The 15,070-nt window shown below is 43.4% G+C and overlaps 1 protein-coding gene across 3 annotated transcripts in view; it reads right to left on the bottom strand.

Moving 5' to 3' along the window:
- The window catches only part of ITGB6 (integrin subunit beta 6), a 62,940-nt gene that overhangs the window by 36,038 nt on the left and 11,832 nt on the right, over positions 1 to 15,070 (bottom strand). For all 3 annotated transcript variants that reach the window (XM_006273816.4, XM_019480297.2, XM_019480296.2), the window contains exon 9: positions 3,257 to 3,346. In XM_006273816.4, coding sequence (XP_006273878.1) covers positions 3,257 to 3,346 — 90 coding nt within the window. The remainder of the gene's footprint in view (positions 1 to 3,256; positions 3,347 to 15,070) is intronic.

The following is a 15,070-nucleotide window of genomic DNA, read 5'->3' as shown; positions in this document are numbered from 1 at the left end:
ATTAACTTAACACAATACTTTGAAGTGAGTAAATATAATTATTATTACTACAAATAGTACTACCACTACCAGCACCATTTACAGACTGAGAAGCTGACACCCAGCACTGAAGGGATCAGAGAAAGTTTGTGGCAGTGGTAGAACTAGATCTTAGATTTTCTGAGTTTCAGTCATGATTTTCAGCATAGAAGTTATAAGTAAAGTCTACCAGAGTTAACCCATAGGATCATGGAAAATGTTGAAAGAAATCAGGTTATTTAGTCTGGGGAAGAGAAGACTAAGCAGGGATTCAGTAAGAGTCTTGAAATACCTAAGGGTGGTTATAAAGTGGCTGGTGACCAAGAGTAATGGTCTTCAATTGTAACAAGGAAAATTTAGGTTGAATATTAGGAAGATTGTTCTCACTGTGAGTGTGAGCATTCAAACACATGACTGGGAAGGTTGTAGAAACTCCATCTTCGGAAGTTTTTAAGAGTTAGACAAACACTTGTCTGGAATAGTTTATACATGGATGATTTTAACTTGAGCAGGAGACTGGACTAGATAACCCTCTGATACCTTTTCAAGCTGTACTTCTTCATGATTCTAAGACACACCTGTTTCTGCAGCCAGTACTCATAAAGTGAGTCACATCTATTCTAAAACTCCTCAGCCTGAGGGACCAGTTACTCATTTACAGATGGGCTGACTATAGGCATGTAGTAGGGTGCTTTGTCTCCTTTAGAAGAGACAGTCAGTCCTGTTAAGGAAAATCAGCTGTGGGGCATTCTGCTAATGAGGGAGTCTCCCACTGGAAGCTTTAGAAGTTCCCAGATGTGAGAGCAAGCTGTTGAGAGACAATTTGTGTGAGGATGATTGGAGCCTGGTAAAACTCCTTCTGGACAGAAGGAGCCTAGGAAGGCTGCTCTGATTTGGATAAGTTGTCAGATAAGGGAAAAGACATGACAGGAGCAAGAGTCTGAATAAATGGAGTGACTAGAGGGCCTTAAGGCCATCAGAAGGCTGGGAACCTATTACAGGGCAGCCTTCAGTACAAGTCTGAAATGGGGCTTTAAGTTGTGTCTTTAGATAATACCTAAGGGTACACAAGTTGCTTTAAAGTGCTTTATTGCTGTGACTTAACAGAAGTGCTTGGCTTTACAGCACTTTAAAAATGAGTACAGCACTTTAAATGAATCCTTGTTAAATGAAGCATTACATTTGAAACTCTGTATTTTACAGCATATTTGCAACCTACAACACTTTAAAATAACTTCTGTATGTTGGTCAAATTTCCAGAGAAGTGGAGAAGCCCCAGGGGGCTGTGGAGCTCTCTGCTTCCTAGCCTGAAAAGTACAGGGAGGCTCAGAGGCCACCTCACCTCTCCCCCCAATACTGCAGTTCTGTCATGTTTAAGAGTGCTGTAACTTTATAGTGTTATTAAAAGTGCTTTAAATTACAGCACTGTAAAATGTGCACAGATCACTTCTGTAATACCCTAACTGTCCTACCACCACACTTCAGCAATTGTAATCACAAGTCTATCCTGCCATTTCATCTCTTTTCTAGCTTACTGAATATAAGGAAATGAGACAGCTTTTAAACTCAACAATACTTTACTTTATTTTTACTTAAATAATTCATAATTTAAGGAGCTCAAAACATGAGGTGGTTGAGGGATTTTCTTCAGAGTTCAGGTTGACTTGTTTTTCCTGCCTGAAAGAATTTCAAACATGAACTAGTAGGTTTATTAACCTTTAATGTTGACATACCAAGGTCAAGTAAATACTGAATGTGTGCCAAGTTAAATGTAAGGGATTCAGAGCGTGGGCCCCTTGAAATGTATGTGGCGCTCAAAGACGTACATGTGACTTGTACGGACATCCTGTTCACTCTCCGCCTGAATAACAGAATAAATGGCATCCTGGTCACTGGAGCATTGTATTCCCCTTATCATTCACTCTTTCTGGAGTGCCCAGCAGACAGACCTCATAGAAGGACAGCAGCCTAAAGGCATTTCCCGGCCTCACTCATTTCTCAAGTAAAAATCGAACCTACATTCAAGAGATTGAGGCTAACAGCAGGGATTTATTTCTTCCCAAGCATAAAGGGAATGAAGGAAGGAAAAATTATTAACTTTTTCCTAGTTACTGAAACTAGGAGGGTGGCAAATCATGACGAAACTGCCTGAGAGCACAGCACTGCAGAGCAATCCATTGTCACAGCACATCACGATGTGGCATTATATATTTTGCTTTTTTTATTGTTCATTTGATGACAACATGATTTGCCTTTGCTTGAAGGTGTGTACCATTGCCTATGCCTTAACATTCCATCCTCACTTAACCCTAACAAAACACATTTATAATTAATGCTGTGTTGGACTCCAGAGATGAAATCCTGGCTCCATAGAGAACTTTGCTATTGATTTCAATGGAAAGAGGATTTCACCCCAGATTTATTTAAGTAAGCAGCCTGTCAAGATTAATTCTTCTGCATTATGGAAAATCTGCTGGTACATATAACTCATATGAAACTCTTAAGGTAAGGTCCATTAGAATTAATTATACTTAAAATATAATTCATTTTAATTCACTTTCATCCTCTGATCCAAAATAACTTTTAAACATGTTAGTGACTTTTCTTTCCAATGTATATAATAAGAAGAAATAGACAAATGAGAAAAAATTGGAAAGAATCACAATTTTTTTTAAATGTAGCAATTGGTAGGATACACAATTGTAATAAAGAGATGAAGCAAAGAAAGAAAATCCTATAAATGTACTCCCATAAAAGTGTCCAAAGACATAACCTTGTCTTAAAAGAGTTAAGATAATTTTATAAACAAATTGCTGAAAGGCACACCATTTTTTGTCCCAGTTGTCCCTGGAGCATTTTCTTGCATTAGCTAAGCAAACACATTCAAATCTTCTTTTTCTGTATGTATTCTGTCCTATAAAAACTTTATTATAGTCTTACAAGGATAGGGCCAAGTATCTAAAGCAGAGAAGAACATTAATAAGTAGTGCCTTGTTTTAGATATTGCTGCAAAACAGTGGTGTATAGCATAACCAAATAATATTTAATCTTTTGTGCTTTTTTCAGCTTTCCCAACAGAAGGAAGGCTTTTTGGTATTGCTTGGCATCTGCAAACAATGACTTCTGTTCTTGTACACGATGTAGAAAAAAAATAGAAAGTATTTGTTTCCATTTAATTTCAATTTAATCTTTGAAAACCACAGATATGAAAAACATAAGTAGGTTATAAATATCTTACCTTATATGCACCAATGATCAACTGGAGAATATTGCCAGAATCTTCCTTAAGTTGTCCAACAGTAGCTCCAGGAATAAGGTTTGCATAGTTCTGTAAATAGCAAGTACAAAACATAAAACAGCTGTCAAACATAATTTGAAAACATAAAGGGTAATAAATTATCTGGGCCAACTTGCTGGAAAAGAAACCAAACCAAACTCATAATAGCCAATTTAAAAAATCATTGTAGTATTTTCAAAAACATGTCTGTAATTTAGGAATGATTCCCATTAAGGCTAGGGACAGACATTACATATAAACTGGTTTAAGCGATCAGAAACTGGTTTAAACTGGTAACAGAACAGATGTTCAGTGCACATAAACCAGGTTGAAAATGGCTGAAACCAATTTGAGATAAAGTTGGTTGAATGTAGTATCAGAGTTAAATGATTTGGCTCAAACTGGTTTATGCAATGCCAGTTCCAGACCCCTTCTGAGTTTAAGATAAATCAGACACCCCCAGCATCCCAGCATGCTCTCTGGGCTGGGCAGGGCTCTCTGCTCCACATCAGTGCTGGCCCTTCCCTTCTGCATCTGCCTGGCTTCTCCGTGCTAAACAGGGATTATTCCCCCTTGCCCCTCTGCTTTAGCAGACACCTTCAGATTAGCTATCAGACCACATGCTGGCTACAGTCCCTGCTGTGGGAGAGACAAAGGCAGACAAGCTTTTTGGAGCTAATCAACAGGTAGCTTAATGTCTTGCCTTGGAAAAGTTTAAGAAGAGTTGTTTGCTCCCCTCCCTCCCTTCTCCTCACCACTCTACTAAGCACAAATTCCCCTGTCCCTTCTGCCTTCGCTGAGGTGTCTGTGTATTAGCCAACAGACCACATGCTGGGTCTGTGCTGAATCAACAGATTATCAACAGGTAATGTCTCTCTGATTTTTTCTGACTAGGGCAATAAACACTGAAATAAGGGTGATAAACACTTTTATCAGCTCCCCCTCAGCTTGTTTGCCTCAGTTTGCTGCAAACAGTATACAGAAGCAGGGAGGGAGAGTGAAAAGCTCCATATGATCAACAGATGCATGCACTGCACACCCCACCCCTTGCCTCAGAGTGCCAGCCCAGGGCTGCAGGCTGGCAACACCCCCAACCCTTGAGCAGTGAGCAGGGAAAAGCCTGGGACTACAGGCAGGGTGGGGGTTCACACCCTTCCCTAATCAGAGTCCTGCTGGGGCCTGACCATGGCCCCTCAGTTTAACTCTGTGGAAAGGCAGGGAGGGCTGCTTTAGCACCCCCTAGCTTCTAGCCTGAGCTACTGCAGGCATGAATGATGCATACCCCTGGTGGCTGGGGGGGCACGGCAGTGGCAGGAGTGTGGCAGTGGAAGCGGGAGCATGGTGACGGTAAGTGGGGGAGCTCCTGCAAACACTGCTGGCGCTGTCGGCGGCAGGGGGTGGTGGTGGCAAGCACTGACCAGGGGTTGGTGACCACCTTCAGACACCGCCGGCAGTGCTGGCAGCAGCAGCAAGGATCGTGGACCGCCTGCAGATGCTGCCAGCGGTGTCAGTGTCAGTGTGGTGAGTGGCGACCACCTGCAGGTGCCACCAACAGTGTCAGTGGTACCTTTTTTGGGGGGTGCACTGCCATTCTCAGGGGGTGCATGTGCACCTGCATGAACCTCCTACACATCACCTCTGACTCAGGCACATGCCTGAATTTTCCCAGTCCACAGAGATTGTCTGTATGGTTGGAAACTGGTTCAGCCTATCCAGGTTAGACTAACCTGCAAAGGTTGAATCAGTTCAGGCTCAGGCTTTTTGAATGTCTGTTCCTAGCCTAAAGGTTAACAGAGAAGTACTAGTTCTATTGAAAGTCAGCAGGACACGCTTCCAGGACTAATTCAGAGGGAGTGCAGTGCCACAGTTGCACCCCCCACTCCGCTTTTAGACCACACTGCGGGAGTAGCAACTGAGGACTCTTTTTAAAATCTTTGAAGCAGGTAAGAATCCCACCCGTCTCAGCATGCCCTTCTTTCCCTTTCCCTCCTGGCTCAGCTTCCTTTCCCATTTCCCTCTCCCCCTCCCACCACTGCCACTGGCTCCAGCTGAGCCCACTTCCCTGCAAAGCTCACCTGGAACAGGGCATGAAGAAACTAGAGGCAGTGGCAATGGCAGACAGGGGAGGGGGAAATGAGAGGGGAGGGGAGATGTGCTGCTGAGCACAAAAGGGAAGGGGAGGGGTGACAAGTGAGGGGGAGGAGAGATTCTTACCTGATTTGGGGACTTAAAAACAGTCCTTGGGTGCTGTTCCTGTGGCGTGGTCTGCCTGTTCCCGTGGTGGGGGGAGAAACTGGAAGCAGAGGTTCAGCCACTCCTGAAGCAGTGGTTGGTGCTCCTGTAGCCACCTTTACAAAATCCTAGATCCACCCATTCATGCTTCTAAATCATGTGGGGATAGAGTATAAGAAGTGCTGAATTACCTTTTGGGATTTTCTTCCTAGGTACATCTGAAAATCCCATCCCAACTAAATAATTTCCAATTTTTATTGAAGGCTAAGTATGCTGGTCTTTAATAAAAATAATTAGGACCAAATTCTATCACCCTTGTTAGCATTGTGATTTTAATTTTAATTAAGCATTTGCTGTAACCATTATAATTTTTTTTGCTTCAAGATAAGTGTTGACTAATGCACAGTTTATGGTGTACAAGGGCTCAGAGATTAAGGGGACCTAAAGACTGAATGGGCTATATAAGGTGGAATATTGTTTCTGAAAAATGTGCTACTGTCTCATGCTTGCATTAGATATGCTGCATAGGGTATACCAATTACTAGTTTATATGTTGGCTTCATGTTAATAGAATTTCAGTCACCCAATGTCAGATCTCATGTCAGTACTGTCATTGTAAAGTGATACTCAGCACCTAATTATTAGGAACAGTAGTTTCATTTGCATCTCATTTGTTTCTACTAGGGTGCATACAAAAGTGACTTTTTTTGTACAATTGGGCCCCTGAAACTGCTCCACAGCCATGACATAATACACTTGTACAGCTACAGAGTGCTTTTAAAATAGCTGATCACATGAAAAATGAACCCTAGTCAAATGAGGTCTTACATTAATGCACTCTAAAGCAAAGCACCTTAGGGAACTGGTGTTCCCTCCAGTATTACTTTTTCACGTGGGGGCAGGGCAGGGCTGGGCTGGTGCTACCATCCCAACCCCACCACCTGGACTGTCAGGAGGGAGGGAGAAGGAAGGGGAAAGAGCTCCCAGTTGCTCTGAATGGCCAGAGTTGAGGGGAAAGGGGGAAAATGGAGCCCAACTTGGGTATTGGGGGAGCTGGGCCAGGCCTCAGCATTATGTCGAGTGCCATGAGTTAGAGCGGGGCCCTAATGTCTGTAGGCACCCCTAGTGTATTTAGGGCCTGAACCAATATGTACTGACATTGGCAATGCATAGGGGGTGCATGTGTACCTCCTGAGCGCAGCGGTGCACCCCCTACAAAAAGGCACTACTGACATTGCCAGCAGCGCCTGTGGGCGGTCACTGCTCACCTTACCTTCGTTGTCACCACTGCCGGCAGTGTCTGTGGGGAGTCTGCGATCGCCGCTGGCCACTGCTGACACTGCAGGCAGTGTCTGCGGGTGGTCACTGACTGCTGATTGGTGCTTGCTGCCACCCCCCCCACCCGCTGCTGACAACACTGTGGCCGCCTGTCGGAGCTTCCCACTTGCCGCTGCCAACAGCACTGCTGCTGCCTGCAGGAGCTCACCGTGCCCCACCTCAGCCTCAAGGGGCACACAGCGTTCATGTGTACTGAAATCAACAGAGCCCTGAAACATAATGTACATGACAGTAACATAACTGGGGCAGGACAAGGGGACAGTAGTCGTAGGTGCCAACTGCAATGGGGTGCAAGATTCTCCCCCTGCTGGGAGTCTTTGCTGCAACAGGGGAAGCTCTGCATTGCCCCTGCTTGGCCATAGGAGCAAGGGAGGACAGTCCCACACCAAACGGTTTATCTGGAAGATGGGGGGCAAGTAGGGTAAGCCAAATGGTGCTCTCTTCACCAAGAGCCTTTGCTAGAGCAAGCATAGCCCTGCTCCCAATATGTATGGGGGGGTAGAGAGAGTGAAAAGGGCACCAGGATCTACTCTGAAGGAAGCTCAGCCATGGAAGCTGACATTGAGTAGCAGTAACAGCAGCCCAGGAAGGTAAGACTTCCCTTCCCCTCACCTATGCTGCTGTGCCCCATACCCTTCCCAGGCACTTGAGTGGCCTGCACCATTGGTACATGGCACTTAAAAGCACAACACGATAACACGATAAACTGCAGAAGAAAACTGCTGATAGAATGTGGAGTATTTTAAAATTTAAAAATTACAGAAAGTTATCACTAAACATAGGCAATTTAATTCTCTTATATCCCTTTTATACTTTGTACTTAGAACAGCATTGTGATTACTTTAAATATCATGTATAGAATACCTATCATTCATTACATTGCTAAAGTGCTATTGTAAACCAGCAGGATTAAACACGTTTTATATTACAGGTGAGTTTACATGCCTGACTCTTGTGAATTATAGCACCGTCTACAGAAGATTGTTTGCTAGAAAAGAGGAACTCTACATTTTGTAAACACAGATATTACATGGGCTAATTATAAGTAAGAGGCAATGAATCTAGAATCTAAAATGCACTGATCTTTTTTTCTGTGGCATGAAAAATACACAAGAAGAAAATACTATTTTAGGGCCCTATTTTATATTTGTTCTTTGCAAAAAAACCTTCCCCCGTATGACAATGTAGGTTCTGACAAGTGCCAACTGTGGATCGTTTTGTAAGTGAAGTTTTCAAGAGGAACTAAAGCTACTTAGTCTGCAGAAGAGAAGACTGAGGGGGAATTTGATAATGGATGAAGAAGAAGTTTTCTCTGTGGTTGTCAAGGGGACAAGAGTACAAGCAACAGCCTCCATCTGCAGCAGGGGGATTGGAGATTAGGAAGAATTTTCTGATTATGAGGGTGGTCAAGCATTATAAGAGACTACCTAGAGAAACTGTGGAATCTCCATCTTTGGAAGTTCTCAGAAACAGGTTAGACAAACATTTGGCTGGGATGGTTTAGTCAGGGATGATGTTGCCTTGATCAGGGGGCTGGACTAGATGAACTTGTGAGGTTCCTTCCATCCCTACTTTATTACAATCCTATGATCCTATGCTTTAGCACACATTTTTACCAGCATAGTGTAGTTCCTTTGTATCATATGATCAGCAAGTTTATACAGACAGCTATTCTTGCAGTGCCAGAGTGGCACAAACAGCCAGATTATGCCAGCCTTCCAACTTTTAGCATAAATTTATGAAAAAGTTGATTTATTTTACCTGAAGATACAAATAGGCAAACTCATCTCTTTTACGCTGGTGTAAACTCAGTTGAGTCATACTTTTTTATATCAGTGTAAATTTGAGCAAGAATTGTGATGCAATCAGTGGTAGCAGAGTGTGATGCCAAATTTAGAAGATTAACTTGAGCTTTGTATAGACATTAAAACTTGAATGTTTCTCATTTCAATTGGCTACAACAAAATGAAACTTCTGAACAGCTAAGTTTTCAAGCTGTGTTCTTTTCGGGTAGGAATAAAGGAAAAATTATTTCAAGAGAAGAAGAATTCTGTTTATACAGCACAACATTCAGCTTAAAAGAAAACTGTTTGGCTAACTACTAATTTTGAGAAACCCATAGCTTTAGACAAAATTAATGATTTCATTAAACCTAGTGCAGTGTTTTATCTCCAAATGTGATACACACAGGGTGCATCTACATATTCATTAATGCCCTTTTCCTAATGCACATTAAATTTAGTACTTCCAATTTTTTCAGAAGAAATAAATTCCTCACTGCTTTAGAAGTGGCTTTCAGCTGAGACTAGAAATACTATTTGGTCAGCTGTAGGTGAGTAAATTCAAATGGATGTAATTTTTTATTTATATCATCATAAACTCCTTTAAATGGACAGATCTCAGTGTAAACAACTTTCTCCCTGTAGTTTTTTGCTTTTGAGCATCTTGCAAATGCGTAACCATAGAATACTAGTTAATGCTACTTTAAAATTGTAGTGATATAATACATTCCTGTTTGTATTTTTAACAACTATATACATACACTAGGGTGTGTGAAGCGGGCCCTATTTGATTCAGTAAAATCTTCTCTCAGCAATGGAGAATATGGCACTGTGGAAGAATTAAAAAGTTTGTTTTTGTAGCTTCAACTCTCAATAAATTCAACTTCTAGGTATTGGGTCTTGTTATAACTTCATCGGCTTGACTGAAGAACTCTTTATTATAAAGTTCCTGGTCGCTGTAGGCTATAAATCAAGCTCCTGAACTTTTCTTTAATAAGCTAAATTAATTGAGCTCCTACAATATATATATATATTTTTTTACCAGAAGGCATATTTTCCAATACTTTAATTATTCTCATAGGTCTTCTCTGAACCCCGTTGAGTTGGACAACCCTGATCTAGAATATTAGATACATGTTATATATACTACATACAATAGTTGTATTATTGCTACAGCTGCTAGCAAATGTTATAATATGGCATTTTGAGAAAAATCCTAGCTTGTATGAAGTACATATATTAGAATATTTAACAATTGCAAAGGTGTCTCATTAGCTAAATGAGTTATCTGAATATTTGTAAACATGTTTTGTTTTAACTGATTTGGGAAACATTTTCCAAGGTTGTTTTGATGCCAGTATAATTTTGAAAGATGATATTTAAGGATAGAACAGTTTTCTGGTGTTTTAATTTCAATACAACACAAATATTGCTTAAAATCTTTGGGGCCTTTTTAAATTTTATTCTTACAGTGCAAAACAGTTTATCCTAAATAAAATCCCTGATTTTTCAGGAAAATTAAATAAAACCCCATAAAAATAATGGAAATGGAATGCTGCCAAAATGGAATACTGTCCTGAGCAAACAAAGATGATTCTTCTTCTATAGTAACTCGTATATTTCATTGACCAAAGAATATCAAATTTTAATAATTAAGAACCTTTTAGAATTCTCATTTTGTCAGTGCCAAATATAACTATAACCTCCCAAAGTTTGAGGTCTATTCAAAATCCATTGATTTAAGTGATTTTCTAAATTTAGCAAAAGCAGCTCTTCTCTACTCACATCACAAATTCTGCTTTCATTCATGCTGATATACAAAAAGTAACTCCACTGAAGACAAGGCGAAGCACTTCTGCTACAAAGTTCACAGACTCTAATTTTGGATAGGCTCTTAAACCAGGCTAAAATATAGTATTGTATATATTATTTGGATAATATATATATATTTGGATTATATATTGATTATTATATATTATTCCATTATATATGGATTATTCTATTATATATGGATTTGGACTGTCTCTCTCTCTCTCTCTAAAGTATTATTATTATACAGTTATATATTATTGGATTATATATGGATTATTATATATTATTATATTATACATAGTATATAGATTTGGACTATATATATAGTCCAAATCTCTGAAGTTAAAAGAGCAACATGTTATTATACAGTCTAACTAGTTACACAGTATTATTTACAAAACAGTCAACATATGAATGAGGTTAATAGCAAAACAGGACATCAATAATCTAATTGTCAAAGCCAGATATCAATGAACTAAAAACAATTCATACCAATTGAATCAAAAACACCCTCAGTATAACTCCCCAGCTTAAACCTTGAGACTCAAGTGAATTTCAGGAGGAGCACGCAGGGTTAATAAAAACATCAGATCTCCTTTACATTAGCAACATAGTTAGATTGGCTGATGTAGCTCCAGTGAAGTGCTCTCTGCTAGAGCAGTGTTTCCCAACCTTTTTTGATCCACGGTACACTTATCTAAATAAAAATACACCACAGTATACTGGATGTGGAGTGGGGGTGGGGGAGAGGTACTCAGCCAGCTGGACACCAACAGGGGGTGGCACGTGTATACAGCATTAGCAAGTGGGGGGCCTGGCTCCAGCCAGGTTGGGCCTTGGCTCTGGCCCAAAATGCCATCTGGCTGGCTGCGTGGCACCCCCCCACAGTCGGTGTCTGGCTGGGGGGGAGTGCCACGTCTCCGTCCCTCCCGCTCTGCTCCATGTCCAGAATGCTGCAGCACACCTGGACGTGCCTGACAGCACACCAGTTGGGAAATGCTGTGCTAGAGCCTGACATGGAGAAGAGAAGTTTCCTCTGGTCTAGCTGTCTGATGTATCTGCAAGAGAAACACATGCTGTCTCCCCTCCCTAAAAGCACCTTTCAATAATTCCCAGACACAGCCCCTGGTGCTGATAACTGAAACAACCCTTGGTTTATAACACACACAGCCTCAGGCTGTTTTCTCAGCTAACTCTCCCCAGAGCCTTCCCAGACTGACACCCTGCCCTCCTAGGCATGTCTCCCTTACAACCCTTTTCCTCTCCACAGGTCCCTCTGCCTCAGAGGGGAAAAGAATACTAAAAAGTTCTTCTCCCCATCACTGATCACAGCTTGTATTCACAGAATTAGCGATGCATAGGGAGTGCACGTGGGTACACATGCACCCCCTGAGATTGGCTGTGGACCCCCTGAAAAAAGTGCTGCCAATGCTGCTGGTGGTGCCTACAGGCAGTCACCACTCACCTCCCACCCTCCCTTGCTGCCAACACTGCTGGTGGCATCTGCAGGCAGTCACCTGCAGAAGCTCACTGCTTGCCGCCACTACAGTGCTGCTGCCACTTGCGGGAGCTCGCCATACCCCACCAGCCTCTGGAGGCATGTGGCATTCATGATTCACAGAACAGCAACAGCAGGCTCAGTGTGGTCCCCTGCCTTCAGTCCCTCTCCCCCCTCTAAACCGGTCTGTGTCCTGGAGCTGAGTTCCCTCCCCTCACCTGCCTCAGGAGCCAGTCAAAACCATGCATATGCCTTGCAAAACACTGTGGCTGCAAACTTTCCCACTCTGCCTTTGCAGGGATATTTAGCCCTGCTGCAAATCCAGCAGCAGCTGTTACATTAGCAAATAAATTTTAAAAATGACAGGCCAGAATCACTGCCATGTTGATAAGAGGGATGGGGTCTTATTGCAAGCAGCTTGAGGCTTTTCTGAACTTTTTTGCCTGCCAAACTGGACTCCGGTTGTACTCACAGTCAGGGGCAAGGTAGGGGCTATTTTTACTTCTAATTAAAGCATGGAGTACTGATCAGTTGCAGCTGAGGAGTCAGCCTCAGATACCGAAGTCAAATAATACAATTATTAAAACAAAATAAAGGGATTTTATATAAACCCGGTGCTTCAGTTAGGTAACACAGGGAAATTGTGAATGAAGCTTCCAACACATAAGCAACTCATAGAAGTTAATTAAATATATTTGCAAAGTATTTATGGTATTTATAGAGTGAGTATTAAAATCCTAATGGGTTCCCAAGCTTCTTTTGTAGGGGCTCAATCAATAATCCAAGATCAATGAAATCTTTCCACAGATTTTGATGGATGCCAAATCAGGTCCTTGACCTCAGTTAGGTAAATATCTAGTATCTCTTTAATTTTACACCATATTATTTCTTCCAAAGAGACCCTTCTCTTGCTAACTATGTGAAGTTTTCCTTAGGAATGCTCCGGTGCTCATTCTCAGGATGCAGACAGATGTGAAGCTCCCTGCTGTAACTGGCAATGCTTTGCAGGAAGTGTTCTGAGTCACAACAATCCCCCGGACCAAACAGAAGTTCACTGTTGGTTGCAGGAGGGAGGGGAATCTAGCTGTTGGCTATGAGCCTGCAGCCGGTTTCCCCAAGCACTGGCCCTTCATCTCTGCCAGGTCCATGCCAGCCCGGGCTGTTTTCCAAATGGGAGGGAGGAAAGGAGAGAAGGAGCTTGTTCTAAGGGTTCCCCAGCCAGTACCGAAGGGTGGGGTGGGTGGATTGAAGCCTCGCCCCCCACCTCAGGGGGTTTCTAATATATCTGCCCCACCCTCCAGTGAAGGCTGAACCCCCCAAACCAAACTCCCTCCACTCCCTTTCCCCCTCCCATTCTGAAAACAGTGACAGGTAAGGAGGCAGTGCAGACAAAAATTACTAAAGATGCTATGTTTTGAAATGTCTTCATGCAAGGAGGGTTCTGTTTTTCGCAGGATTATGCCCTTTTAAAGTGCTTTGCAGCCACACACTTCTGTTCGGTCAAGGCTGTAGACTACTTTCAGGGGCCAGTCAGGCAAAAACTGTCACCTCTATCTGTGCCTTCAGAGCCAGCCAACACAGTTCTTAATGCAGGTTTTACGTTTCTACATTCATGCCAGCATTATAGTAGCATCAAAGTTATCAAGTGGATCCTTTGTTTGTTAGGAACACTATACTATGAAAAAAAATGCAGTTAATGCTAATCCACCTCTAGCATTTTTGTTCTTGTTACTTTGTCAGAAAAATAAAGTGCCACCTTTTTCAGTCTTGTAGAGAACATAACAATACTTCTAGAATATATTCCACTTAAGACTTTGATGTTTACAATACTGAATTTTGTCATGTAACTGGGTATCTACAGCTGTTATCTCATGGTTACAGCCTCATTTTTCCACAGTGAGGTGGGACAGTCAGAGCAAACACAAAGTAGTAGCAGTAGTAGTAGTAATACTTAAAAATTAAAATTCAAGCCTAATTCTTTTGTGTTTCAAAAACATATTGATCATTAAGAGAATCAGTTAGACTCTGTACAAGTCTCACATTCTCCATCTATGTGAATCAAATTTAAAATAAAAACCTGAACATCTAATTCTCCCATGCTTAAGACTTTAAAGAAAAAACATCTAATATTATAAAAGCCTTAATCTGTCTGCCTGTCTGTCCGTCTGTCTGTCCATAATGCTGTATTTGCGCTCTGTTTGGCTGACTGAGACAGCCAATCAGACTGTGAATACAGCATTGGGACAGGAGGTGGGGGCACAGTGGAGCACTGCCATGATGGTGGGGACACGGGATGGAGCGGTGGGGGGGTGCAGCACAGCTGGCCTCACCGCCCCCCCACCTTGCTCCCTGGAGGCAGCAGCAATGGAGCAGACAGAATCGGGGGGGGTGAGGCCAGCAGCACCCTGTAGGTAGCGATGATAGAGTGGAGCAGGGGAGCGTGGCCACCAGAGCTGGCCTCGACCCCCGCCCTTGCTCCTTGGAGGTGGTGGCGGTGGCACGAGGGAGAGCAGGGTTAGGGTGCCACAGGGGGTGAGGCCACTGGTGGCCCTTCCCCCTTCCATTGTTGCTGCCTTCAGGGCCAACGTGGGCCGATATGGTGGTGGTGGGGGGAGGAGCAGGGTGGGGAAGGAGTGGGCGCGCTGCAGTAGCAGGGGGGTAAGTGTGGACCTGGGCCGACGTGGTGGCGGTGGTGGTGGAGGGAGGGGAAGAGTGGGCCTGGGCCCCATGCAGGGGGAGGGGGAGGAGCTGGCCCGCCGTGGCAGTGCAGGGAGGGAGTAGTGGGCCCAGCCTGATGTGGCAGCAGCAGGGGGAGGGAAGGAGCTGGCCTTCTCCTCCCTTGGGCTTGGGCCCACTCCTCCCCAACCCCCCCGTCTCCCACATTGGCCCTGAGCCCGCTGCTCCTGTCCCGCCATCGCCACTGTGTCAGCCAGGGCCCGCTGCTCCCCATCCCCACGCTGCCGTGGTGAGCCGGCTTCTCCTCACCCTTGGGCCTGGTTCTCTCCTACACCCCCCCCATTGGGCTCTGGCCTGCTCCTCTCCTCCCTCCGCCGCCGTGGCAGGGAAGGTGGGAGCGGGGTCAGACCCTAAGCACCAGGAGGGAAGGGGGGAACT

This window comes from Alligator mississippiensis, chromosome 4 (assembly GCF_030867095.1).
Source record: "Alligator mississippiensis isolate rAllMis1 chromosome 4, rAllMis1, whole genome shotgun sequence".
NCBI classification, from domain to species: Eukaryota; Metazoa; Chordata; order Crocodylia; family Alligatoridae; genus Alligator; species Alligator mississippiensis.
Note: the sequence above shows the minus strand (reverse complement) of the source record. Positions and strands in the feature narration are given on the sequence as shown.